The sequence below is a fragment of the Pan paniscus genome, chromosome 19, assembly GCF_029289425.2.
Source record: "Pan paniscus chromosome 19, NHGRI_mPanPan1-v2.0_pri, whole genome shotgun sequence".
Classification (NCBI taxonomy): domain Eukaryota; kingdom Metazoa; phylum Chordata; class Mammalia; order Primates; family Hominidae; genus Pan; species Pan paniscus.
This window is the reverse complement of record NC_073268.2, coordinates 78,119,744-78,146,891: the sequence shown is the minus strand read 5'-3', so window position 1 is coordinate 78,146,891 and position 27,148 is coordinate 78,119,744. Positions and strand designations below refer to the sequence as shown.

The window sequence follows — 27,148 nt, the reverse complement described above, 5'->3', positions numbered from 1 at the left end:
GCATTTTAGTAGAAGAGAAAATAAAGAAGATTCTATTGTTATTCTGAGCTACCTTAAAAACTCTCACATCTCTAAAGTCACAAGTATGGTTATTATGCTCTCTTGTTTTCGTGTGTTATATAATAACTCGAATATTTTACTTAATAAAGAACATGGTATTATTCGTAAATACAGTAATCCTCCTTATCTTTGGTTTTGCTTTACATGATTTCAGTTGCCCATGGGTACAGTACAATAAGATAGTTTGAAAGAGAGAGAGAGAGAGAGACCACATTCACATACCTTTTATTATAGTACCTTGCTATAATTGTTCTAATATTCTCGTTGTTAATCTCTTACTGTACCTAATTTATCACTGAAACTCCATCATAGGTGTGTACGTAAAGGAAAAACCAGTATATAGGATTTGGTACTATCCTTGGTTTCAGGAATCTATGTGGGTATGGGGGTGGGTCTTGGGACATATTCCCCATGGATAAGGGGGAATACTGTAGTCCCACTTTAAACACATTTTCATTTCGTTTGTACTATGTTTGCTTTGTATTAGTTTCCTATTGCTGCTCTAACAAAGTACTACACATTTAGTGGCTTAAAACAACACGCATTTATTTTATCTTACAGTTCTGGAAGTCAGAAGTCCAAAATCAATCTCACTGGGCCAAAGTCAAAATATCAGCAGGATTGATTACTTTCTGGAGGTCCTAAGGGAAAATGTTTCCTTGCCTTTGTCAGTTTCTACAGGCTACTTGCATTCCTTGGCTCATGGTCCCTTCCTCTATCCTGGATGCCAGCAGTATAGTGTCATCACATCTCCTTCACTGGCTCTAACCCTACTGCCTCCCTCTTATTAGGACCCCTGTGATTACATTGGACCCACCCAGATAATCCAGAATAATCTCCCCATCTCAAGATCCTTAGCTTGATCACATCTGCAAAGTCTTTTATGGTAACATATTCTTAGATTCCTGGGATTAGGATGTGGACATCTTTGGGGGGCCATTATTCAGACTACCACATGCTTGTTTATGCATAATTATTTGTACGGCTTTTAGCACAATACTTGGCACATGGTAGACACTCAGTAAATGTTGGTTAAATTAACCCATTTTGGTTAAAATTTCATTTATTTTGACCCTTTCCTGTGAATGACCATAGGATATGGAAAATGGAGTTTTAAATTTATTTTCTTTCTCCTGTTTAGATGGAGCAGATGGAATGGGTATCTTTGATTTGTTAGACACAGGAGATGATCTTGACCCTGATATCATTAATATCCTTCCTGCTTCTCCAACTGGTTCTCCTGTACATTCTCCAGGATCTCATTACCCCCATGGAGGTGATGCGGGCAAGGTAACTGTGTTACAAGTTTTAGTTTTTCTCGGCCGGGCGCAGTGGCTTACGCCTAAAATCCCGGCAGTTTGGGAGGGCGAAGCAGGTGGATCACGAGGTCAGGAGTTTGAGACCAGCCTGGCCAATATGGTGAAACTCCATCTCTACTAAAAATGTAAAAAATAGCCGGGTAAGGTGGCACGCACCTGTAGTCCCAGCTACTCAGGAGGATGAGGCAAGAGAATCACTTGAACCTGGGAGGCAGAGGTTGTAGTGAGCCGAGATCATCCAATTGCCATTCCTTAACTTAGTAATGGATTAATATATGAAATGCAATACTATTTTTCCTTGGAAATTAGCAAGAGTTGAGATTAATTAACAGTACATTCATGCATTTCTACATCATGGACATCAGTACTTTGAATTGCACATTTTTAAGAGAATCTCTAAGGCTCTACTTTCCCTGAATCCGTATTTTCTAGACCATTTGGCATTAGTCATTTTTTTGTAGTTTTTGTGGCAGTTCACCATAGCTTTTTACTCAGATGTAGGATCACAGTATCTTTCAGAATCACTATATATAACTCTAAGAGCAGCCATTCATATCAGGGCTGTGACAAGGAATATAATAAAAATATTAATTTTCTCATAAGACCAGATAAAACACTGACCATCTACTCCCCCTTTTTATCTTTAGCAGTTATGGAAGCAGGCTGTCTTGTCCTTATATTTGAAGTAAAAACGAACTGGGCTTCAGTTAATAACACCTCTCTATTTGAAATTATATATACTGGGCTGGGCGCGGTGGCTCACGTCTGTAATCCCAGCACTTTGGGAGGCTGAGGCTGGCGGATCACGAGGTCAGGAGATTGAGACCATCCTGGCTAACACAGTGAAACCCCATCTCTACTAAAAATACAAAAATTAGCCAGGTGTGGCAGGCGTCTGTACTCCCAGCTACTCAGGAGGCTGAGACAGGAGAATGGTGTGAACCCGGGAGGTGGAGCTTGCAGTGAGCCGAGATCGCACCACTGCATTCCAGCCTAAGTGACAGAGCGAGACTCCATCTCAAAAAAAAAGAAAAAAAAGAAATTATATATACTGGTGATTTGATTATTGTAGTATGCATAGGTATAAAATTTACCCTTTTAAAGTAAGGAAGGATCTTTCCAGTCTTACTTTGCATTCCTTCCTCCTTTTTGTAACTGCAAAGAAATTAGATAGGAAATACGTATAACAAAAAGCACCAGTAATCCCACCACCTTAATAAAACCATTTTTACTTTTAAGCAAATTATCTTCTTTCCACATACGTTTATATTGCAATTTTTAATAAGTATAATGAGGTTTTAAATATTGCATTTTTGCTATACCCTAATTTATGTCCTTCCCAAAATATTGGACATGTAAGGTTTTTTTTTGTTATAGATGTAATGAACGTTTTCATGCATATTATTTTTATTTTATCTATTTTTAAATACCAAGAAATACATTAACTAATCCAAAGGATATGCATGTGACTTGGTAGTTGTCCCTTCATGTTGCCATAATAATTTTCACAACACTATTAACTGCATTTTATAGATAGTGCTAGATTAACAAAGCTAAATTGAATCCACCTTTTGATTGGGGTGTGGTTTTCAGGACTTAAAGGAATATTAGCAAAAAAGTTAAAGATGTCATTGAAAATTTTGTATTTTTTACTCATCTGTGAAGTTTTACAAACTTTCCCGTGAGCTTGGCATAATAATACAGACTTGTTAAACAGTTGGCGTGTTCATTTAATGCAATCCTTAAAATATGTTCTATTAATACTTTTACTTATAATACTCCTAAGTACATAGAAACTGGTTTTTTTCAATATCCTTCAGTATTTTGTTAAATCAATGTCATAAGATAATGAGACTGATTGCTATGAGCCATTCTGTGTTTATATCTGGTACTTAGTTATACTGAGTGAACTAATATACTTTTAATTTTGTCTTTTTAAGGGTCAGAGTACTGATCGGCTACTATCAACAGAACCTCATGAGGAAGTACCTAATATTCTTCAGCAACCATTGGCCCTTGGTTACTTTGTATCAACTGCCAAAGCAGGTCCATTACCTGACTGGTTCTGGTCAGCATGTCCTCAAGCACAATATCAGTGTCCCCTTTTTCTTAAGGTATTGCCATTTCTGTCCCAGTTCCTAAATAATTCTGATTGACAGCCTAAGTCCTGAGAAATATAGAAGTGGCTTTTTTAAGTCTTTTAGCTTGTCTAAGTTCTTAAATGCACTGCCATATGTGACTCTTTAAACAAGATCACGAAGGCACGGTGGCTCACGCCTGTAATGCCAGCACTTTGAGAGGCCGAGGCAGGCAGATTACATCAGGTCAGGAGTTTGAGACCAGCCTGGCCAACATGGCGAAACCTCGTCTCTACTAAAAATACAAGAATTAGCCAGGTGTGGTGGCGGGCGCCTGTAGTCCCAGCTACTCGGGAGGCTAAGGCAGGAGAATCGCTTGAACCTGGGAGGCAGAGGTTGCAGTGAGCCGAGATCGTACCACTTCACTCCAGCCTGGGTGACAATATCTGAGACTCTGTCTCAAAAAAAAACAACAACAACAACAACTAGTTTTTAAATTTATATTTTTAGAACTTTATTCCTAAGTCAAACTCCTAGGACCCTTGTTGTTAGTGTAGATTGATTATCCCTTATTCGAAATGCTTGGGACCAGAAGTGTTTCCATTTTTGGATTTTTTCAAATTGGGGATGCTCAATCTGTTTCAACTGCATATATGGAAATTTAGAGCTGAGAGAAACTTTATATTACCTCTGTCTAACCTTCTCATTTTCTAGGTGAGCATATTTAGGTTCAGAAAAACTCACCTGTTTAAAGTCATAAATTGGTAATAGACTCAAGACTGAAACCTGGGTCTTTTAATGATTATTATGTTATTCTTTGAATTACATCATACTGCACTGCTGTTATGCTGCATTATTTTGGGGAATAAAAGATTTATAATCTTGGGCTGGGCGCAGTGGCTCATGCCTGTAATCCCAGCACTTTGGGAGGCTGAGGCAGGTGGATCACAAAGTCAGCAGTTCGAGACCAGTCTGGCCAACATGGTGAGACCCCGTTTCTACTAAAACTACAAAAAATTAGCCAGGCGTGGTGGCACGTGCAAATTAGCTATTTGGGAGACTGAGGCAGGAGAATCACTTGAACCCGGGAGGTAAAGGTTGCAGTGAGCGGAGATTGCGCCACTGCACTCCAGCCTGGGTGACAGAGTGAGATTCCATCTCAAAACAAACAAACAAAAAAGATTTATAATCTTTGTAATACTTGATTTTTAGTTTCATTTACTACTTAAAAAAGTTTTTCTAGCTGTGTGTAGATTGCTGTGTTAAAAAAAACTGAGTGGTTTTTAAATACAATAATGAGACTCTCAGATTCATAGTGATTTATTACAACAAACTCAGGCTGGGCACAGCGATTCACCCCTATAATCCCAGCACTTTGGGTGGTCGAGGCAGGAGGATCACTTGAGACCAGGAGTTCATGATCAGCCTGGACAACATAGTGAAATTTTGTCTCTCTCAAAAGTTTTTAATATTAGGCATGGTGGCATGTGCCTATAGTCCTAATAACATGAAAAGCTGGGGCAGGAGGGAGGATCGCATGAGCACAAGAGGTTGAGGCTGCAGTGAGCCATGATCATGCCACTGCACTCCAGCTAGGTGACAGGAGACCCTCTCTCAAAAAAACAAAACCGAATTTGTTAGTAAGCAATGTAACATGAAGTGGAGATAAGTCACAAAATGAGATATAAAAGCCCTATACAGAATTTATTACTGCTGCTAATATTGTTCCAGAATAACAAATTTAGATGTGACTCACTTATTCTTATGTAAACCCACCGGAAGTTGACTGTTTTTAATCCACAAGTCATGCTAATTTAAATACTTGCTGCCAGGTGCAGTGGCTCACACCTATAAACCCAGCACTTTGGGAGGCTGAGGCAGGCAGATCACCTGAGGTCAGGGATTTTCTATATACTAGTAGTCTTTGGTGTCTCCACAAAACAAAGGATTCTTTGGTCCTTTGGGAGGGTGCTACACATGCTATCTGTCCTCTTTTCTAGTCATAATACATGTATGCACACTAAAGTCTCTGAAAAACAGAGGTAAATAAGATAGTTTACCTAGCATTTCCCAAACTTATTAATACACAAGGAAAGGATTATTTAACACCTGTTAATAGTTTATTATCTTAGTGTTTCAGGGGATGTGTTCAGGAAACACAACTTTACAAAAAGTCCAAGGGACTATCTAGAGCTTTTCCTACTCAGTATTTATTTGCAGAAAGGATAGTATAAAGCGGGCATTCACCCTTAGATACATTGTAACAAGATTAGGACTTCTGGTTATGAACTACCACCTAGGGCATAATTTACCATACTTTTTGTTCACTTTTTTTTTCATATATCTCATTTTAGTTTTATACTGTAGGCAGTAAAGCCACCTGGTTTGTTTCTCTTTGCTTGGAAATATAATGGGTTGTTAGCTAGATCCCTTTTTATCATAGGAATAGAGTACTGGTACTAATTACATTTTAAAAATTTGTAGTGATTTGCAATGTGAGACTTGCTTATAACTTCATAAATCAAGAGTTTGTAGACAGTTGAAACATAGCTATTTTTGGTTATATTCCTAAATGTACTACATGAGTTTCTACATGTATTGCAGTTGCAGAGGAGAGAGCACCTAAATATAAAATAGTGCCTTATACAGTGTACAGAATGAGATCTACCAAGAGTTACTGCAGTGAACATCACCATTGTTTTATCATAGCTTTTTAATACTATATTGACTTATAAACAAAATGACTCATTTAATTGGAGTGTGGAGTAGTTTATTCCTTTCTCCCACTATTCATTGCCATATCTAAATGAGTGTGCCAGTTTTTACCTACCCTCTATTATGAAATTGAGCGGGCAAAGCAGGCATCTGTGCACTGTATTACTTAGAGTGTTCTCAGTTCAACCGAAGATAGCTTGTTTAAGGTTTATTGTGCTGTAACCAAACTATTTGCTTATGCTTATTCCTGTTACTTTTTTCAGTGCTAGACTTAGGTATGTCTGCGTAGTCATAAAGGGTGTCATATATCTTAAGGACAGACTACTCAGGTTTAACTACTCAATTTAGTGCCTCCTTAAACATTTACTTTGCACATCTAGGCAAATTAGACTTAGCAGGTAATTAGAAATTCTTTTTCTAAGGATTATTGTATGGTCTCAAAAACAATAAAGCTAAAGAAAAGGAAATAGATTCAAAATAAGTTTTGCACTTAAAAATCACTTCTGGCTAGGCGCAGTGGCTCATGCATGTAATCCCAGCACTTTGGGAGGCCAAGGCAGGAGGATTGTTTGAGGCCAGGAGTTCAAGACCAGCCTGGTCAACAGAACAAGAACCTGCCCCTACTTAAAAAAAAAAACAAAAAATATTTCTATAATGAATTAGTTAAAGAGAACAAGCATTTTTATAGTGGCTTTCATTCATAACATAGGACTAAAATGTATTTCATCATTTTATAAGATATATTGGGAGAATAAGGTAAAACTAAATAGCAGATTATTTTCTGTTTGGCTGACTGATTGATTACCTGTTACCTTCTTAGGCCTCTTTGCACCTCCACGTGCCTTCAGTGCAATCTGACGAGCTGCTTCACAGTAAACACTCCCACCCACTTGACTCAAATCAGACTTCAGATGTCCTCAGGTACAACTCTTTTACCATTAACAGTTTGTCACTGCAACTTTAAAAGAATATAATGTTGATTCTTATATATTTTTCTCATTTTTGGCAAGAATTTACAGTTGTGTACCAGTGGATCTCTAGATAAGCACTGCTATTCTAACTTGAGTAATCTACTTTTGAGAATAATTTTTATGGAAATTGCTTCTTTCCCCTCAAGGACTCTCTGTTACACTCTTTTTTAAGGTGACTTTGAGTCTTAAATGCCATAATTGAAAACTGCTTCCAAAATCTAGGTTGGAAATAAATACATGACTTATGCAGTTTATTTGCTTTTCAGGTTTGTTTTGGAACAGTACAATGCACTCTCCTGGCTAACCTGTGACCCTGCAATCCAGGACAGACGCTCATGTCTCCCAATTCATTTTGTGGTGCTGAATCAGTTATATAACTTTATTATGAATATGCTGTGATCTTCATTTGATGGAACTGTGCAAGAAAAGAACAAGGAAAAATGGATGTTTTGCTGCAGGATTAAGTTACAATTATCTTCTCAGTGAAAGTCATTTGTGATGGGGTCTAATTCTTATTACTTCAACAAATATTGTTTTGACTTGGGGGGAGGGGCTATAACCCTGCTATTTTTCATTGACTCTATTGAACTCTTTAGGATGATGACTGATCATACAAAACGTATTATAACATTTTCGTAGCAAAATTAACCTTTTTTTTTTTCCAGTCACAGTATTTGTGAAAAGTAATGAGCCATAGTACCCAGTCATGTTAAATGAATATTAAAAGCATGGAGAGGAAACATGAGGAACAATGAATTTCAACATATGGCTTCAGAACATGAAGATGTTCTTGTATGGATTATAGTATCTAGTATTCAAAAATGCCTGCATCTCTTCTCTTATTTATTGTAAGTTTTTAAATGTATAAATTGTCTTATATTTCTTAACCTCTTTTATAAAAATTTTCCTAGAAGGTTTATACTGCCTTCTTGCTTTAAAGCAATTGGTCTAAAATATATGTAATCGTCTTAATTAAAAAGTTGCAGTAGGGTTGCTTTTAGAGTATTATTTTTTTGTAAGGGGGTGGGTGGGACAGTAAATTTGTATTGTCTCGATGTACAGTTTAACGGGGATAGAGGGGTAATAATGTCCATACCATTGTGTGTGGAGGATTTACAGCTAAGCTGTAGTTGCAGAGTACATGTACAGTAATGAAGTTCACTGTGTTTATAAATTGAAAAGGTACCAGGTCTTACAGCATTTTATATATCACATCTTTACAGAATAACATGATGGCAATATACAAGTGGTATTGTTAGGTGGTTTAACTTAGAATAAAATGAGAATTCTTCAGTTATATTTTGTACTATGGTTTAGGGCTATGACTAATATTTCAGGCCATTTCCGGTGAAAGAAACTTAGTTTTACAAGAAAAACCATTTGCTACTGAATGCTTAAACTAATTTTAGTGTTTAATGTTACATGCTTAAATTTTTTTCAGTTTTAACAGTGGCACATTTAGGCATGGGAATATTATTATGAAATTTATTTTCCGGATCTGCTATAAGGTTGAAATTTAGCCCAGCTCTAGGCATTTTACAAATTATTTTTCAAGCAGTCATTCTTGATTGTTTGACTTTTTTTTTTAAATTAAAGATTGGGAATGTATGTGAGAGTATGCATATGTATGGGTGTGTGTGTGTGCTCGCAATCAAACTGTGGTGTAAATAGATTCTCAGTGAATTCTGGTATTCAGACTCTATTCCACTAGTGAAAGAACCATTTTCTAAACTTCCCTTGCCTTTTTTATTTATTTAATTTTCTTGGTTTGGAGATGTCAGTCCCAAACACCAGAGTCTGTACTTTTCTATAACACAGCTCAGATTAAGGTAGGGCATATGCCAAGGAGGTTCTCACCTCCCTAAAGAAGGGACTTGAATTTTAGGGACTTTAATTCACCCCTCCTTCAATACAACTTTCCCCCTTCTTGTTTGCACATGCCAGGATAACTGCTTTTATGCAGGCTGTACCCCCTTGAAAAATCCTTTCTACAGTGCTGCTCACAAAAGAGCCCAAGTTCGCCTCCTACCTGCATTGCTGACTTGAATTCACAGTCGCCGAGTCTACCTAGCTTTCTTGGAAGCAGTCTAGCAAAATTTCTATTTGTACGTTCACTAATTAACTACAAGGACAAAATCAGTTGTATTTACAAAACTCTACTTCAGTGTTTGTTTTAGTTTTTTTTTTACTGAAACTTGTTTTGTGAATACTCTGTGCTTAGAATTAAATATCACTTTCTTATGAACAACATAACTTCTTCAGATTGTGTATATGAAAACATTAGCAAGTCTTGTTTTTTCTATGAAGCAAACACAATTGGTGACAAAGGTTTTCAATCATTTCTTCAAAATTATAATGCAGTTCTAATGGTCAGCATATTTTGATATTAAATTTAAAGATCACCTCTCTGCATTTGTTTTTAAGTTATGCTAATACACCACACATTATGTTGGTATGTTTTGTTGTGTACTTTCTTTAAAAAAAAAAAAAAAAAACTTGTCTGAGATTTGAAGGAAAATGTGCTTATTTGGAATTTCCATAAAAAGAGTATCCTTTTTATACACTTAATAGTGACTTTACAAAATAAAAGTTATATTCTCAGTTGTTTAAAATCACTAACCTATGATAACAACACCTCAGTTTGAAAGTAGATTTAAAATTATTCCCTGACAGGTTATTTAATATGGAGCCATAAGAAGGGAACCCAGTACACAATTATTTTTTATTTGGGAATCAGGGAATAGTTCCCAAATATACAGGATTTATTGATAAGATTTTTTTTCTTCCCTTCATATATCCATTCAAACTCAATGGAAAGTTATTAAATAACCATTAGAAAAGCTCAGTAGACTTATTTGAGAAATTAAGCCTTGTGCAGGATGATGGATTTGACTTACTAATGTACTGTCACAGACAAATATGGGTAGTTTTGTTTAAATAGGTAAGCAAAATATTATACTTTATAGCAGTGGATTACCAACACCTTGACTTCTTTGTTACAGTGCTAACATCTTTTTTTTTGTGCAGGTATCCATGATTATTAAGCAGGGTGGAAGTTCAGTATTTTGTCATTTAAAAAGATTAGTTATATAATGTCTGCTTCCAGCCAGTGAGAAACATCTAGCCATACCTTTCTTATGCAAGCCATTGAGTTATCAGGACTGTGAATTAACACTGTATGAATAAATTTCTGTACACCTTATTGTTTGGCCAGAAGGCCACCAAGTGTACTTATATGTAATCCTTAAATTTTAAAGTAGCTGTAATTTTTAAATATTTCTAAACTTTTCTTAAACCACTAAAATTAAGCTCTTACTACTTAGTCAACTATCCTCAGCTGTATTCGTACTCAATTGTCAGTATGGCACAGATTACTGTATTAAAATATTCTCCTTTCGTCTTCATATTTACCTTCTGAGGTAATTTTTTAACTTAATGTGTTACTACAAAGATTTGCAGATCTTTAATCAAGCACTATGTTAATACTGTAATATCAGAATACTATGTTGCATTATTTAAAATGTTCAAATTGAATAGATTAAAAAGTTTTTAAATGCTATTGCATCATATAATTTGCTATTCATCCACTATGGCATTGCATATCAATCAGTTAATACACTTAATGTTGCATGAGTGATATTTTGGTCTGGGTTTCCTCTTAAGATTTTAGTTTGTCTGAATTAAGGAAAAATGTTTTTAATATACATTCTTATTTTGTCCCACCCCTCCAGAAATAAGCTGGAAATCTTAACTTTTTGGGGGGTCTTTTTTGGTGTTTTAATGGGCCCAGAACTGTGGTTTAAATTTTTATGTATGTATTTTCTTTTTTGTGGAGTATAAATTTAAAAACTGGATTTGGGACCTAAAATACTCCTCAGGTTGATGTATTCATGAAGTTTTAAAACAGCTTTAGTTTTCAAAGTAAACTGGATATGTGGACCTTAAAGTTATTGAGTTTAAGCTACAAATTGTAACGTCATTACTGGACATGTCAGCATCAACCCTCTCAAAATAGCTTGGTCACTTTATGAAGGGGCGTTTTAAAGTTGTTGTTTAGCAGTGACATTTAATATGGTCCAATTGCTTTTCTTTTTAACGTGACAAAAAGAGAATAAGGAACAAACACTATTGCTGCCGAATGCCATAACACTGAGTTGTACAAATTGTGATTGAGGAAATGAAAAGGTTTATACTTTTTAAAAAAAAACAAAAACAAAAAACAAAACTTCAAATGGAATAAATTATTCATGAAGCCTTCATTGTTGTGTCTTATTCTGTTGAAAATATTTCCATATTAAATTTGCGCAAAATTAGTAGCAATATTTTTGTGTCATTATAAATGGAAAGGGACAGCCTGGAAACTGATTAATGGTCTTTTAATTTTTCTGAAGTATTTTATTTTAAAAAGGATTTTAATCACATACAAATGTACAGTATGTAGAATAATTGTATATTTGTATACCTACCAATTCCTTGTAGGCTGGCCAGTTAGGTATTGTCTAGTCCAAACAAGCTACCTTCAAATATTTAAAGCTTAGCTGTATCCTATTTTTATTTGATCATAAGAATAATGTTCAGAAGTGAGTAATCCATCAAAAATAGTTCTGCCCATGTTCTGTAAGCACACATTTAAAATATTTTTGTCCAGACTTAAGCCAAGTAAGGACATACCTCAAAATTATTGTGATCATTTTGAAATAGTTTTTGCTGCAAAAATTTTAAAAATTATCCTTTAAAAGGAGTTGTATGTTGTTTGAACCGCCTATCCTCGGTTATTTTCTGTCTGACAGATCTTTAATCAAGCACTATTATATTACCTCTGGTTTGTTTCTATCTTTTTTTTTTTTTTTTTTTACTATAGTCTTATGTATAGCGAAAAACTGCAAATCAAGCTTTTTTTTTAAAGGGGGTATTCACTTGTAAAACCACACACATGGATATTTTTATTTTAAACTTCAAAATATATGAAAGTTTAGGAAACGGGAAAAATCACATAATTCAGCTACAGCCACAATGGAGCACCAATATGTATTAGTACATTGATAATTTTGGTACATTTGAAAATTTGGAATACCAAATATTCATAGCTCACTGCAGCCTTGAACTCCTGGGCTCAAGCAGTCCTCCTTGCCTCAGCCTCCTTAGTAGCTGGGACTTCAGGTGCATGCCAACACCTGGCTAGTTTTATTTTTTGTAGAGATGGGATCTCGCTATGTTGCCCGAATCTCAAACTCCTGGCCTCAAGCCATCCTCTCGCTTTGGCCTCCCAAAGCATTGAGATTACAATCAAGAGTTGCTGCCATACCTGGCTAAATCTAACTGTTTTGAGTGTATTCCTGAGGTGTCTATTCTGTTATTCTGCTTTTGCCAATATCTTCCTGTCTACTGTAGGGGAGTTATCAATCCTGGACTGAAGATTAAGAACCTCTACCCTTAGTGTACTATAGCTATAACCAGAAATTCTGCTTGAGATTAATAGAAATTGATACTGTTAGAGCTGGGTTTTGTTTTGTCTTTTCCTTCTAGAGCAACCCAACAACTGTCAACAACGACCTTCTGTTTAGTTTAAAGGCTAGGCTGGGCACGGTGGTTCACGCCTGTTTTCCTAGCACTTTGGGAGGCTGAGGTGGGCGTATCACCTGAGGTTGGGAGTTGGAGACCATCCTGACCAATATGGTGAAACCCGTCTACTAAAAATACAAAAATTAGGCAGGCTGTGTTGGCATGCACCTGTAATCTCAGCTACTTGGGAGGCCGAGGTGGGAGAATCACTTGAACCCAGGAGGCAAGGTTGCAGTGAGCCGAGATCACACCACTGCCCTCCAGCCTTGGTGACAGAGTGAGAAGATCCTGTCTCAAAAAAAAAAAAAAAAAAAAAAGTTTAAAGGCTGATGCTTTAAAGACTTCCTTATTTTGCTCCTACCTACTACAGAGAAAAAAATTCGAAGTGATAAATTTAAATCATGCCACGTGTCCAAGCCATATAATGTCTTACAGACTTGCATTCAGAATGTGTGAGTTTAAGTCTTGGTTTTGTCGTTTTCTTTTTGTTTGGAGCATATCTGATCAGTAAAACCAACAGTTACCTTCCTCAAAAGCCACTTGGTCCCTAGAGAACAACCATTTGTCCCTTGTCACTGTGCATGACACTACCATCTATCCTGTTGTGCAAACCATAAACTCTTCCTTGTAACCATTCATCAAAAACTATCAGTTTTGTGTACTATCAAATATGTTCATTTCTATTTCTGCTGTCCTGATCTTAGTCTAAATTAGCATTATCCATTGCTATATAACATTAGATAAAACTACCTTATCTGAGTGGACCATTGCAATAGACAGGTACTCCTATCTGATCTCTACACTCACTGTGGTCCTTGGTAGCTGAAAACCTTTAGTAGCTGCTGCTTGCTCTAAAGATGAATACAGTCTCAAAATGGGCCTCTGTTTTCCTCCTTGCTTTTTAGTCATTTGAGTTCCTTGAAAGACCTATGGGTATTTTTTGCCTTAAAGCTTCCACCTGATTTCCACATTACACCCTTGCTTCAGATCAGGCTCCCTTGTTACACACTCTTATTGTAATACCCTATATGGAGCCTTTGTTGTGTTTTTTTCTTTTTTTTTTCTTTTTGAGACAGAGTCTCGCTCTGTTGCCCAGGCTGGAGTGCAGTGGCGCGATCTCTGCTCACTGCAACCTCCGCCTCCCGGGTTCAAGCAATTCTCCTGCTTCAGCCTCCCAAGTAGCTGGGACTAGGCGCACGGTGCCATACCCGGCTAATTTTTTGTATTTTAGTAGAGATGGGGTTTGGCCATGTTGGCCAGGCTGGTCTTGAACTCCTGCCCTCAGGTGATCTGCCCGCCTCAACCTCCCTAAGTGCTGGGATTGCAGGCATGAGCCACCTGCACATGGCCTGTAGTGTTTTTCTTAGTTTACAATTGTATGATTTTTATTTTATTTATTTTTGAGACAATTTCACTCTTGTCGCCCAGGCTGGAGTGCAATGGCACGATCTTGGCTCATTGCAACCTCCACCTCCCGAGTACAAGCAATTCTCCTGGCTCAGCCTCCCCGAGTAGCTAGGATTACAGGTGCCTGCCACCACTCCCTGCTAATTTTTTTGTATTTTTAGTAGAGATGGGGTTTTACCATGTTGGCCAGACTGGTCCCAAACTTCTGATCTCAGGTGATCCACCTGCCTCAGCCTCCCAAAGTGCTGGGATTACAGGCGTGAGCCACCATGCCTGGCCCTCATCTTTTATTTTGACAGTATTGATAAACTAATTATGAGAATGAACATTCAGCAGGTTATTTAGTAAAATTCCATGGTATCTTTTTTTTTTTTAACTTTTAGGTTTAGGGGTACATGTGGAGGCTTGTTATATAAGTAAACTTGTGTCATGGGGGTTTGTTGTACAGATTATTTCATCACCCAGGTATTAAACCTAGTTTCCAATAGTTATTTTTTCTTCTCCTTAGCCTCCTTCCACCCCCACCCTCCACCCTCAAGTAGACCCTATTGTCTGTTGTTCCCTTCTTTGTGTCCATGAGTTCTCATCATTCAGCTACCACTTTTAAGTGAGAACACGTGGTATTTGGTGTTCTGTTCCTGTATTAGCTTACTAAGGATAACAGCCTCCAGCTCCATCCATGTTCCTGCAGAAGACATGATCTCATTCTTTTTTATGGCTGCACAGTATTCCATGGTATATATGTACACATTTTCTTTATCCAATCTGTCATTGGCGAGCATTTAGATTTAATTCTATGTCTTTGCTACTGTGAATTGTGCTGCAATGAACATTCACGTGCATGTGTCTTTATGGTAGAATGGTTTATATTCCTCTGGATATATAACCAGTAATGACATCGATGGGTCAAATGGTATTTCGAGCTCTTTGAGGAATTGCCACACTACTTTTCACATTGTTGAACTAATTTATACTCCTACCAACAGTGTGTAAGTGTTGCCTTTTCTCTGCAACCTTGCCAGCATCTGTTCTTCTTTGGCATTAAAAAAAAGAAAAATTGCAACCGGGCACAGTGGCTCATGCCTCTAATCCCAGCACTTTGGGAAACCAAGACGGGTGGATCACTGGGAGTTCGAGACCAGCCTGGCCAACATGGTGAAACCCTGTATTTACTAAAAATACAAAAAAAAATTAGCCGGGCATGGTGGTGAGCGCCTGTAATCCCAGCTACTCAGGAGGCTGAGGCAGACGAATTGCTTGAACCCGGGAGGTGGAGGTTGCAGCAATCTGAGATTGCGCCACTGCACTCCAGCCTGGGTGACAGAGCGAGACTCCACCTCAAAAAAAAAAAAAAAAAAAAAAAAAAGTCTGGGCGCAGTGGCTCACGCCTGGACTCCCAGCACTTTGGGAGGCCGAGGCAGGCGGATCACGAGGTCAGGAGATCGAGACCATCCTGGCCAACATGGTAAAACCCCGTCTCTACTAAAAATACAAAAAATTAGCTGGTCGTGGTGGCAGGCGCCTGTAGTCCCAGCTACTTGAGAGGCTGAAGCAGGAGAATGGCGTGAACGCTGGAGGTGGAGCTTGCCAGTGAGTCAAGATCGTGCCACTGCACTCCAGCCTGGGCGACAGAGCGAGACTCCATCTCAAAAAAAAAAAAAAAAAATTTGATAATCTTCTTTGTATGTTTCTGATTGTAGTATATGTGCTGCCAAAGCGAGCACTATTTTTTTGACTTTTTAAAAATACTCATTCTGACTGGTGTGAGATATCTCATTGTGGTTTTGATTTGCATTTTTCTAATGCTCAGAGATATTTACCTGTTTTTCATACACTTGTTGGCCGCCTGTATGTCTTCTTTTGAAAAGTGGATGTTTATGTTCTTTGCCCACGTTTTTTTTTTTTTTTTTTTTTTGAGACGGCGTCTCGCTCTGTCACCCAGGGTGGAGTGCAGTGGCGTGATCTTGGCTCACTGAAACCTCCGCTTCCCGGGTTCAAGCAATTCTTCTGCCTCAACCTCCCGAGTAGCTGGGATTACAGGTGCACGCCACCATGCTTTTTTTTTTTTTTTTTTTTTTTTTTTTTTTTTGTATTTTTAGTAGAGACGGGGTTTCACCATGTTGGCCAGGCTTGTGTCAAACTGCTGACCTTGTGATCCACCTGCCTCGACCTCCCAAAGTGCTGGGATTACAGGCGTGAGCCACAGTGCCTGGCCTCTTTGCCCACTTTTTAATGGGGCTGTCTTTTTTTTTTTTGATGGAGTTTCGCTCTTGTTGCCCAGGCTGGAGTTCAATGGCACAATCTCGGCTCACCACAACCTCTCCCTCCCGGGTTCAAGTGATTTTCCTGCCTCAGCCTCCTGAGTAGCTGGAATTACAGGCATGCGCCACTATACCCGGCTAATTTTGTATTTTTAGTAGAGACAGGATTTCTCCATGTTGGTCAGGCTGGTCTTGAACTCTCGACCTCAGGTGATCCGCCCGCCTTGGCCTCCCAAAGTGCTGGGATTACAGCCATGAGCCACTGTGCCTGGCCAGGGCTGTCTTTCTCTTCTACATTTTTTTTAAGTTTCTTATAGATGCTGGATGTTACACATTTGTCAGAAGTCACAGAAGACACAAATGGAAAAACATCCCATGCTGATGGATGGGAAGAATCAATATCATTAAAATAGCCATACTTTCCAAAGCAATTTACAGATTCAGTGCTATTCCTATCAAACTACCAATGACATTATTCACAGAACTAGAAAAAGCTATTGTAAAATTTGTATGGAACCAAAAAAGAGCCCGAATAGCTGAGGTAATCCTAAGCAAAAAGAACAAAGCTGGAGGCATCATGTTACCCAACTTCAAACTATGCTACGGGGCTACAGTAACCAAAATAGCATGGTACTGGTACAAAGACAGCCACATAGACCAATGGAACAGAATAGAGAGCCCAGAAAAAAGGCCACACATCTACGACCATCTGATCTTTAACAAAGCTGACAAAAATAAGCAATGGGGAAAAGACTCCCTATTCAATAAATGGTGCTGGGATAATTGGCTAGTCCTATGCAGAAGATTGAAGCTGGACCCATTCCTTACACCATATAAAAAATCAACTCAAGTTGTATTAAAGACTTAAATGTAAACCCCCAAATTGTAAAAATCCTGGAACACAACCTAGGCAATACCATTCTGGACATAGGAACAGGAAAAGATTTTGTAACAAAGACACAAAAACCAATTGTAACAAAAGCAAAAATTGACAAATGGGATCTAATTAAACTTAAGAGCTTCTGCACAGCAAAAAGAAACTATCAACAGAGTAAACAGACAACCTGCAGAATGGGAGAATATTTGCAAACTATGCATCGTGGTATCTTTATGCTTGAATCATTATTTCAACAAAGTAAGCTAAGTGTCGTACTGTGCCTTTGGCAAGGAACTAAAATATGGTCCCTGCTCTCAAAATACTTCCTTTTTTTTTTTTCTTTTGAGACGGAGTCTCACTCTGTCCCCCAGGCTGGAGTGCAGTGACACGATCTCAGCTCACTGCAAGCTCCGCCTCCTGGGTTCATGCCATTCTCCTGCCTCAGCCTCCTGAGTAGCTGGGACTACAGGCGCCCGCCACCACGCCCGGCTAATTTTTTGTATTTTTAGTAGAGACAGGGTTTCACCGTGTTAGCCAGGATGGTCTTGATCTCCTGACCTCGTTATCCACCCGTCTCGGCCTCCCAAAGTGCTGGGATTACAGGGGTGAACCACCGTGCCTGGCCCTCTCAAAATACTTTTTAGTGGGAGAGACAGAGAAGTTCTAACAATTACAATATAATGTGTTAAGTAGTATAGCTGAAAGAAGCAAAAGGTGCCTTGAGAGCATAGAATAGGGCTACCTGATAAGTTAAAGGGTAGGTGGTTTGTCAGGGAAAGGTCTCTTAGCAAGGGAACACTGGAGGTGAGACTTAAAGGACACTTAGGAGTTTGCATTAAAAAAGAGAATGAAAAGCATTATAGACAGGAGGAACTGTGATGAGAAGGTCCAAGAATATTGAGAAGGATTTGAGACATAAACAGTTCCAACTGACTAAAATGACACCATGGTGGGATACGGTAGGACTCCAAGCTAGAGTTTTAAGTCAGACCATAAAAATCTGTTTTTGGGTTGGGCGCAGTGGCTCAAGCCTGTAATCTCAGCACTTTGGGAGGCTGAGGTGGGCAAATCACCTGAGGTCAAGAGTTTGAGACCAGCCTGGTCAACATGGTGAAACCCCATCTCTACTGAAAATGCCCCAAAAAATTTAGCCAGGCATGGTGGTGGGTGCCTGTAATCCCAGTTACGCAGGAGGCTGAGGCAGGAGAATCGCTTGAACCCAAGAGGCAGAGGTTGCAATGAGCTGAGATTGTGCCACTGCACTCCAAACTGGGCGACAGACTGAGACTCCACCTCAAAAAAAAAAAATCTGTCTTAGGGCTTGGCACAGTGGCTCACGCCTGTAATCTCAGCACTTTGGGAGGCCAAGCCGTGCAGATCACTTGAGGTCAGGAGACTAAGACCAGCCCGGCCAACATGGTGAAACCCCGTCTCTACTAAAAATACACAAAAATTTAGTTGGGCATGGTGGCGGGTGCCTGTAATCCCAGCTACTTGGGAGGTTGAGGCAGGAGAATTGCTTGAACCCGGGAGGCGGAGGTTGCAGTGAGCCAAGATTGAGCCACTGCACTCCATCCTGGGTGACAGAGCGAGACTCTGTCTCAAAAAAATATAATCAATCAATCTGTCTTTTTAGTTCCATCCTAAAGAAATTCAACTTTATCCCAAAGCAGGGTAGTGTTTTAGTAGTTGGGCTGATTTATAAAACAGTCTCATACTTGAGCCTTGATTGGTGGAGCTATGTCAACCTGGAGGGATGTCTCTAATGCTGAACTAGAAGTCTTGGCTGGACCCAATTCTATTCAATGTTTTATCCATAATATTAATGAAGATATGATCTGCTAAGCTAAAACAGATAGCCAGTGTAAAAGAGTCAAAGATCTTTACGGGCTGAAATATGAAAGAATATATATATTTTTTGAGATGGAGTCTCACTCTGTTGCCCAGGCTAGAGTGCAGTGGCGCAATCTCGGCTCAATGCAACCTCCACCTCCCGGGTTCAAGCGATTCTCCTGCCTCAGCCTCCCAAGCAGCTGGGACTACAGGTGCACACCACCACACCCAACTAATTTTTGTATTTTTAGTAGAGACAGGGTTTCATCATATTGGCCAGGCTGGTCTAGAACTCCTGACCTCGTGATCCACCCGCCTCGGCCTCCCAAAGTGCTGGGATTACAGGCATGAGCCATCGTGCCCTCCTGAAAGACATCTTACAAGATAAAATAGTCACACTATAAAGAGCATCATGTTGAGCAAAATGGAGCTAGATGTCTTCTGAGATCCTTGTGCTTCTGGAATTCTATGACTATTTCTGAAGGACATTGGTCCTCACCTTTGTATAGTTAGGTCTTCTAACTGCTGGAAGCTCAATTACTCTGCAACCTACATTAAGCACCTAGTATACATGAAACATAATAGATATTCTAATGTGTTTTTCTGTTTTTCTCATTTTTTCATTACTCTGTTTCTCTCTTCCTCCAGTCTGATTGAAAAATAAAGTAGAAGAATAAAAGCAAGCTGGTCAAGCCAGGTGCAGTGGCTTGCACCTGTAATCCTAGCACTTTGGTGGACTGAGGGGGGACGGATGGCTTGAGTCCAGGAGTTCAAGACCAGCCTGGCCACATAATGAAACTCTGTCTCTACAAAAAAATAGAAAAATTAGCCAGGTGTGGTGATGCATGACCATAGTCTCAGTTACTTGGGAGGCTGAAGTGGGAGGATCACCTGAGCCCAGGAGGTTGAGATTGTAGTAAGCCAAGATCGCCCAACTGCACTGCCACTCTTTTCTTGAGAACTTGTTTCGAAAAGGAAAAAAAAAGAGAGGCTGGGTACAGGGACTCATGCCTGAAATCCCAGCATTTTGGGAGGCCAAGGTGGGTGGATCAGCTGAGGTCAGGAGTTTGAGACCAGCCTGGCCAACATGGTGAAACCCTGTCTCTACTAAAAATACAAAAAATTAGCCAGGCATGGTGGCAGGCACCTGTAATCCCACCTACTCAGGAGGCTGAGGCAGGAGAATCGCTTGACCCTGGGAGGCGGAGGTTGCAGTGAGCCAAGATCGCACCACTGCACTCCAGCCTAGGTGACACAGTGAGACTCTGTCTCAAAAAAAAAAAAAAAAAAAATTAGCCAAGTGTGGTGGTGCACACCTATTGTCCCAGCTACTCAGGAGGCTGAGGTGGGAGGATTGCTTCAGCTTGGGAGGCAGAGGTTGCAGTGAGCCGAGATCATGCCACTGCACTCCAGCTTGGGCAACAGAACGAGACTCTGTCTCAAAAAAAAAAAAAAAAAGTTTTATTGGCAAACATTACAATGTTTCAATGATTATAAAGATTTTTGCTAAATTAATACAAGGGGGAGAGACTAGAGTCTAGGATGACTTTTAGGTTTCCGGCTTGAGCAACTCAAGGTCAAGTTGGTGAACTGGAAGAGAAGGAGAGGGGGACTTGGAGGAAGTGTCAGCACTCATTATGTGACAATGCAGCCATCTCATTCAGTGATTTTCTGTTTTTCCATAGATCAAGATGGAGATACTGAATCTGCATGTTGTTTCTCCATTAGTGAACAGAGGATCATAATTAGAGTTGGAAAGGATCTTTAAAATCACTTAGTTCATACCCACATCTTCCTCTCATTCGTCCCTCAAACCAATGTTTGCACTGCCTTCACACTTTTCCTGTGAAATGATCATCCATGGAGATGAAATTGCTTACCCTCTCTCAGTTTCCACAATTGCAAAAGGTGAATAATATTACCTACGTCACAAGATTAAATCAGATAATATATATAAAGCATTTATTACAGTGCCTAGCAAGTGTTCAATAAATAAATCCCAAATATTAGCTTAAAAATGCTAGGACAGTACAGTGTGCAACCCATTAATAGAGTGTGAAATCAGTTTTAGTGTGCAGTGACCAGCAGTTTTTTAAAGAGAAGTAGAAACATGTAGTGTGTGTGTTATTATACGAAATATTTGTTTCCATGTAAATGTGGGTTTATATGTTATATATTTATATGTTTATATAGCATATAAATTTATACACTTACACTTATTTTTGTATGTGGATATATACATATGTTTGTTCTGGGTCACAATGTGAATGTATTATTGTGGGTCAGGTGGAAAAAATTTTGAGAAGCATTGCAACACACAATTCTTTTCTTCCTTTGCTGATCTATGTTGAAAGTCATATATATATATATATTTTTGAGACGGAGTCTGGCTCTGTTGCCCAGGCTGGAGTGCGGTGGCATGATCTCTGCTCACTGAAACATCTGCCTCCCAGGTTCAAGTGATTTTCCTGTCTCAGCCTCCGAAGTAGCTGGGACTACAGGTGCCCCATCACCACGCTGGGGTAATTTTTTTTTTTTGAGACGGAGTTTCGCTCTTATTGCCCAGGCTGGAGTGCAATGGCACGATCTCAGCTCACCACAACCTCCGCCTCCCAGGTTCAAGCAGTGCTCCCGCCTCAGCCTCCCAAGTAGCTGAGATTACAGGCGCACACCACCACGCCTGGCTAATTTTTGTATTTTTAGTAGAGACGGAGTTTCACCATGTTGGTCAGGCTGGTCTCGAACTCCTGGCCTCGTGATCTGCCTGCCTCGGCCTCCCAAAGTGCTAGGATTACAGGCATGAGCCATCATGCTCGGCCTAATTTTTATATTTTTTGTAGAGTTGGGGTTTAGTCATGTTGGGTCAGGCTGGTCTCAAACTCCTGACCTCAGGTGATCCGCCCGCCTCGGCTTCCCAAAGCGCTGGGATTACAGGCATGAGCCACCACGCCCGGCTCTGACTTTATTTTTAAAGAGGTTATAAAGTACTATATCTTTGTAAAATATTTTTATTTCCAGCTCCTAGCACAATATCTGGTAAATAGAAGATGCCAAATAAACGTTGATCGAACTAGGAACAATAAATAGTATGAAGACATATGGACTAGCGGTTCTTCATATATAGACTAGTGGTTCTTTTCTGAGTGATCAGACTTCCTTTGAGAAGTTGTTGAAAATTTTGGACCCTCTTCCCAGAAGAAGTGCCGAGCACTCAGTTCTGAACGGATTCCAGAGAATTCCTGAATCCCCGTGCATTGCCTCTCTAAGGTTCTATGGGTCCCCCAAGTTAAGAACCTGAAAGGAAGGTGTTTAACTTCTGACAGCGGAGGTGTGAGGTCAAGAGCGGAAGAAAGTTTGGGGTTAGATCACTTTTAAAATTCTCCCACAAATCCTGGGATTCTAGAATTTTGGTTCTGGGAAGGCACAGGCAAAGATTTAAAGAGTACAGTTTGGTACCACTAGTGTCAAAGAATAGTGGGAACGATTTTAACACACGTTATGCCATTTGAATGCCATGGCAATCCTGTGATGATGAAATTTAAGTTCTGAGGGGCTCAGTGGCTTGTCTAAAAGGAAGGAGCTGGTAGGCTCTGGAAAACAGAGCCTACCAGAATCACATTTCTAAATTTTTGGCGAGCAAGTAGGGCAGGGCAAATAAAGTGGAGAAAAGGGCGGGGCCGCGCACGCGCACAGTTGCATTGGCGCCGACGTCTCTGCTTTTCCTCTCGCAGCCACCCTTCCTCTCAGACCAGTACGGTGGCCGACGGGAGTCAGACGCTGGGGATGAATGAAGGTGCTGGGTGCAGGTTGAAAAAGTCTCCCGCTTTTCCGTTCCTACAGTCCCGGTTCTGCCTTTGTGTGGTGCCCCCATCCTTCCCACTTTGTATCGACAACCCGGTTGGTCCCGGCGTCTGAGTTCTTGGTGTCCGAGTCGACTCGAGGCACAACTAGGGTTTGGGGTTCCGGATATCGCCTAGGCCCAACTTCGGACCGCGCTCTCGATTTCTGCCGCGTCCCGCCTCTAGGACGCGGAGTCCGTGTGCGGTTCCGTGAGGCTGGAGGGTAGATCTTAAGGTATGAAGCGTCCGCTTCTCTGGCCTCAGCGCGTTCCTAGGTCCGCGTCGGAGCCTGGCCAGACTTTGCTCAGCCTGAGGGACTTATTGGTTCTAGTTGCGCCCGGGGCGAGACGGAGGAGCACGCAGGTCTTGGCTCCTCTGCTCCAGTCAGCCCGCCCCTCTGTTAAAAGAGCAGCCCCTCCCTGAGAGCAAAGCAGTTTTTACCCACGACTTTTACCCACGCTGCTGCTAGTCGGTCGGCCTTGAGAGGGGACTGCTTTGGCTGCCAGCTCACTGCCTTTTTGTTTACTTTTTGTGCCTTGGATGATTCCTGGAGACAGAGAAGTGCGCTAATGAGACGCGTCTTTCTCTCTCACATAGCACCCACACATCTGCTTTTTACCCGGTAACACAGGGGACATAGGATAGTGTTGTGGCCTCCAGAGCCCTGAATCTGGCATTGCTTCTGCCCAGTGATTTGCTAGTTTTTCCACCGACTCATGGAGGGTGAGAAAGAGAAGCCCAGTAGTTCTTGATGTATATCGGGGTAGGCATGTGAAACTATCGGGGTATGAAAGAAAGCACTTAACTATGACCATTCACTTTTGTTTACATTTTGTGGAGCTCATGTGACTGATATAGTGGAGAAAGTCTTGGACTGGGATTTTAGTAGATGAGGATTCAGCCTTGGATTGTGCCTCTAACTAGTCATACTACTTTGGGCGTGTTACTTCATCTCTCTGGGCTTCATATTCCTTCTTTGTAAAATATGAGTATTAGAGCAGAAGATTCCTGAGGCTGGAAGAGACATTAATATACTCTGTTTTCTTTCCCATTTTCCAGGTGACAGTATAAACCTAGGGAGACAGAGCAGCCTTGTCTTGATTGTGCCAGGAACATTGCCAACATAGGGACCTATTAAAGATACACCACATTTTTCAGGGTTTTTAGAAAGTTGGGTGTTCATACATGTGAAAGTTAAACTCCTACTTTCATTTGTATTTTTACCATTAGGATCAACAAACAGTAATAATGACTGAATGTACAAGTCTTCAGTTTGTCAGCCCTTTTGCTTTTGAGGCAATGCAGAAGGTGGATGTTGTTTGCCTGGCATCTTTAAGTGATCCAGAATTAAGACTTCTTCTGCCCTGTTTGGTACGGATGGCACTTTGTGCACCTGCTGACCAGAGCCAAAGCTGGGCTCAGGATAAGAAACTCATCCTTCGCCTTCTTTCTGGAGTGGAAGCTGTCAACTCCATTGTTGCATTGTTGTCCGTGGACTTTCATGCTTTAGAACAAGATGCCAGCAAAGAACAGCAGCTTAGGTAATGTTATATTATATGTGGATTTGGATTTGACAAAGAACAGGGAATCAGATATTTTTCAGAGCTCTCCAGAAAAGAGAGAATGAGAATCTAAATTCTGGAGAGCATTTTACTTAGGTCTTTTCTATATATAGTTACAGTTCCAGAATCTTTTGACTTCCATGTTATAAAATGTTATCTAGAGAAATATGGCAATGTGCTGTTGTATGTGGGCTAAACTCATTAGGCCAATTACTTTCAGTGGGAAGTAGGTAGGGTAACTTCCCCTAGATTAGAGGGATTTATTGGAATCACTTGGGAGGCTTTTTTTTTTTCTTTTTTGAGACAGAGTTTCGCTCTTGTTGCCCAGGCTGGAGTGCAATGGCGTGATCTTGGCTCACTGCAACCTCAGCCTCCCACGTTCAAGCGATCCTCCTGCCTCAGCCTCCCGAGTAGCTGGGATTACAGGCACCTGCCACCATGCCCGGCTAATTTTTTGTATTTTTAGTAGAGATGGGGTTTCATCATGTTGGCCAGGCTGGTCTCGAACTCCTGGCTTCAGGTGATCCACCTGCCTTGGCCTACCAAAGTGCTGGGATTACAAGTGTGAGCCACTGGGCCCAGCCTCTTGGGAGGCTTTTAAAGCTTAGATATTCCCAAAGATTCTGGGCAGGTGCTATGTCCTTCCCTGCCCATTGTGAATCTAGTAGCAAGCCACCATCAGTGGAAGTGAGTGTTAATTGTCAGTTGTGGTAGAGTATTTATTTATTTATTTATTTTTATTTTTATTTTTTTTTTAGACCGAGTCTTGCCCTGTTGCCCAGGCTGGAGTGCGGTGGCGTGATCTCGGCTCACTGCAACCTCCACCTCCTGGGTTCAAGTGATTCTTCTGCCTCAGTCTCCCGAGTAGATGGGACTACAGGCATGCGCCACCGTGCCCGGCTTTTTTGTATTATTAGTAGAGACGAGGTTTCACCATATTGGCCAGGCTGGTCTCGAACCCCCAACCTTGTGATCCGCCTGCCTCAGCCTCCCAAAGTACTGGGATTACCGGTGTGAGCCACCGTGCCTGGCCTATGTGGTGGAGTATTTATTATACGTAGGATGTGAATCCCTGAAATACATAGGCAAACTAAATAGCATTTCAGAAGTAATAGAACATTTTAGAACACTTTATACATCCTTTTATAGCTTATTTCAATAAAAGATAATTTTTATGCAATTATTTCCATATCAGTGTTTTCATAATTGTTACATGTTTGTACTTCATTAGGCATAAACTTGGAGGAGGCAGTGGAGAGAGCATCCTGGTATCACAGCTTCAGCATGGACTCACGTTAGAGTTTGAACACAGTGATTCACCTCGTCGATTGCGTCTTGTGCTTAGTGAACTGTTGGCAATTATGAACAAGGTGCATTTCTTTTAACCACAGCTCAAAGTATGCATGATTTGATGTCTGTGTATAGGGAGGTAGACAGAAAAAGAGACAAGAAGTCAGGCAGGTTGAATTCTCCTCTACTCTTATTTTGTTCTTTTTTTTGGAGACGGAGTTTCATTCTTATTGCCCAAGCTGGAATGCAGTGGTGTGATCTCAGCTCACTGTAATCTCTGTCTCCCAGATTCAAACGGTTCTCCTGCCTCAGCTTCATGAGTAGCTGGGATTACAGGTGCCCGCCACCACGCCCAGCTAATTTTTTGTATTTTTAGTAGAAATGGGGTTTCACCATGTTGACCAGGCTGGCCAGGCTGGTCTTGAACTCCTGAACTCAGGTGATCCACCCGCCTCAGCCTCCCAAAGTGTTGGGATTACAGGCATGGGTCACCGTGCCCGGCCTTCTCTACTTTTATTTCTATATATTTGTTTTCCTTTCAAAGCCTGAAAGGATATTATAAGTCTGCCTTAAAGTCCTTCTCTAATTATCATTTTCTCTCATTTATACTTGTTCTGCATTTTCTATGAGAGGGATTTTTTTCCGTATGGAATCCATACACAGTGGCTTCTTGACATTTGGAAAGGGATTTATCTCAAGGCTTGTACAGATTATCAAATTTATTAGCAGATAATACCTTTATGGAATACAATTTCTCCCATAAAGTGTAATGAAGTAACATTTTCAATAACTGAATGTGAATAACTGAAAAATGTATGTGATTCATTTAGACACTGGATGAGCAGTAACAGCCTCATATATGACAGCAGAGGGGAGTATCAATGCTGAATTGAATGTAGGATGATTGGCTAGTCTCAATCACTAAATGACCAAAGTGCTTCTTTACACTAATGAAAGCTATTCAAGTTATCTTCTTTGTAAAATTATAGATTACTTAGGTCATAGACCTTTGGGTAATATAGTTAATTGAAACTCTGAATTTAAAATTTTTGAATGTCAAAGGTCTATCATATAAATAACTAAATTAGCTGGGCGTGGTGGCGCACACCTGTAATCCCAGCACTTTGGGAGGCCGAGGTGGGCGGATCACCTGAGGTTGGGAGTTCAAGACCAGCTGACCAACATGGAGAAACCCTGTTTCTACTAAAAAATACAAAATTAGCCAGGAGTGGTGGTGCATGCTTGTAAAAGAATTGCTTGAACCTGGGAGGTGGAGGTTGTGGTGAGCCGAGATTGGGCCATTGCACTCCAGCCTAGGCAACAAGAGTAAAACTGCCTCAAAAACAACCACCACCACCACCACAAAAACCCACT

General features: G+C 40.3%; 2 protein-coding genes across 4 annotated transcripts in view; both read left to right on the top strand.

Moving 5' to 3' along the window:
- MED13 (mediator complex subunit 13) overlaps window positions 1–11,402 on the top strand; it is a 121,109-nt gene extending 109,707 nt beyond the window's left edge. The window contains exons 27-30 of the mRNA XM_003814474.4: window positions 1,202–1,350; window positions 3,320–3,493; window positions 6,993–7,093; window positions 7,410–11,402. Of these exons, the coding sequence (XP_003814522.4) occupies window positions 1,202–1,350; window positions 3,320–3,493; window positions 6,993–7,093; window positions 7,410–7,542 (557 nt within the window). The 3' untranslated portion in view covers window positions 7,543–11,402. The remainder of the gene's footprint in view (window positions 1–1,201; window positions 1,351–3,319; window positions 3,494–6,992; window positions 7,094–7,409) is intronic.
- Window positions 11,403–22,771: 11,369 nt separating this feature from the next.
- Window positions 22,772–27,148, top strand: part of INTS2 (integrator complex subunit 2) — a 58,810-nt gene continuing 54,433 nt past the window's right edge. Inside the window, exons 1-3 of one of the 3 annotated variants that reach the window (XM_008967152.5) lie at window positions 22,772–22,876; window positions 24,153–24,463; window positions 25,716–25,854. In XM_008967152.5, the coding sequence (XP_008965400.3) occupies window positions 22,871–22,876; window positions 24,153–24,463; window positions 25,716–25,854 (456 nt within the window). In that variant the 5' untranslated portion in view covers window positions 22,772–22,870. Of the gene's footprint in view, window positions 22,890–23,142; window positions 23,158–24,152; window positions 24,464–25,715; window positions 25,855–27,148 lie in introns of those variants that run through there. The other 2 variants (XM_034942641.3, XM_034942640.3) reach the window with 2 other exon arrangements.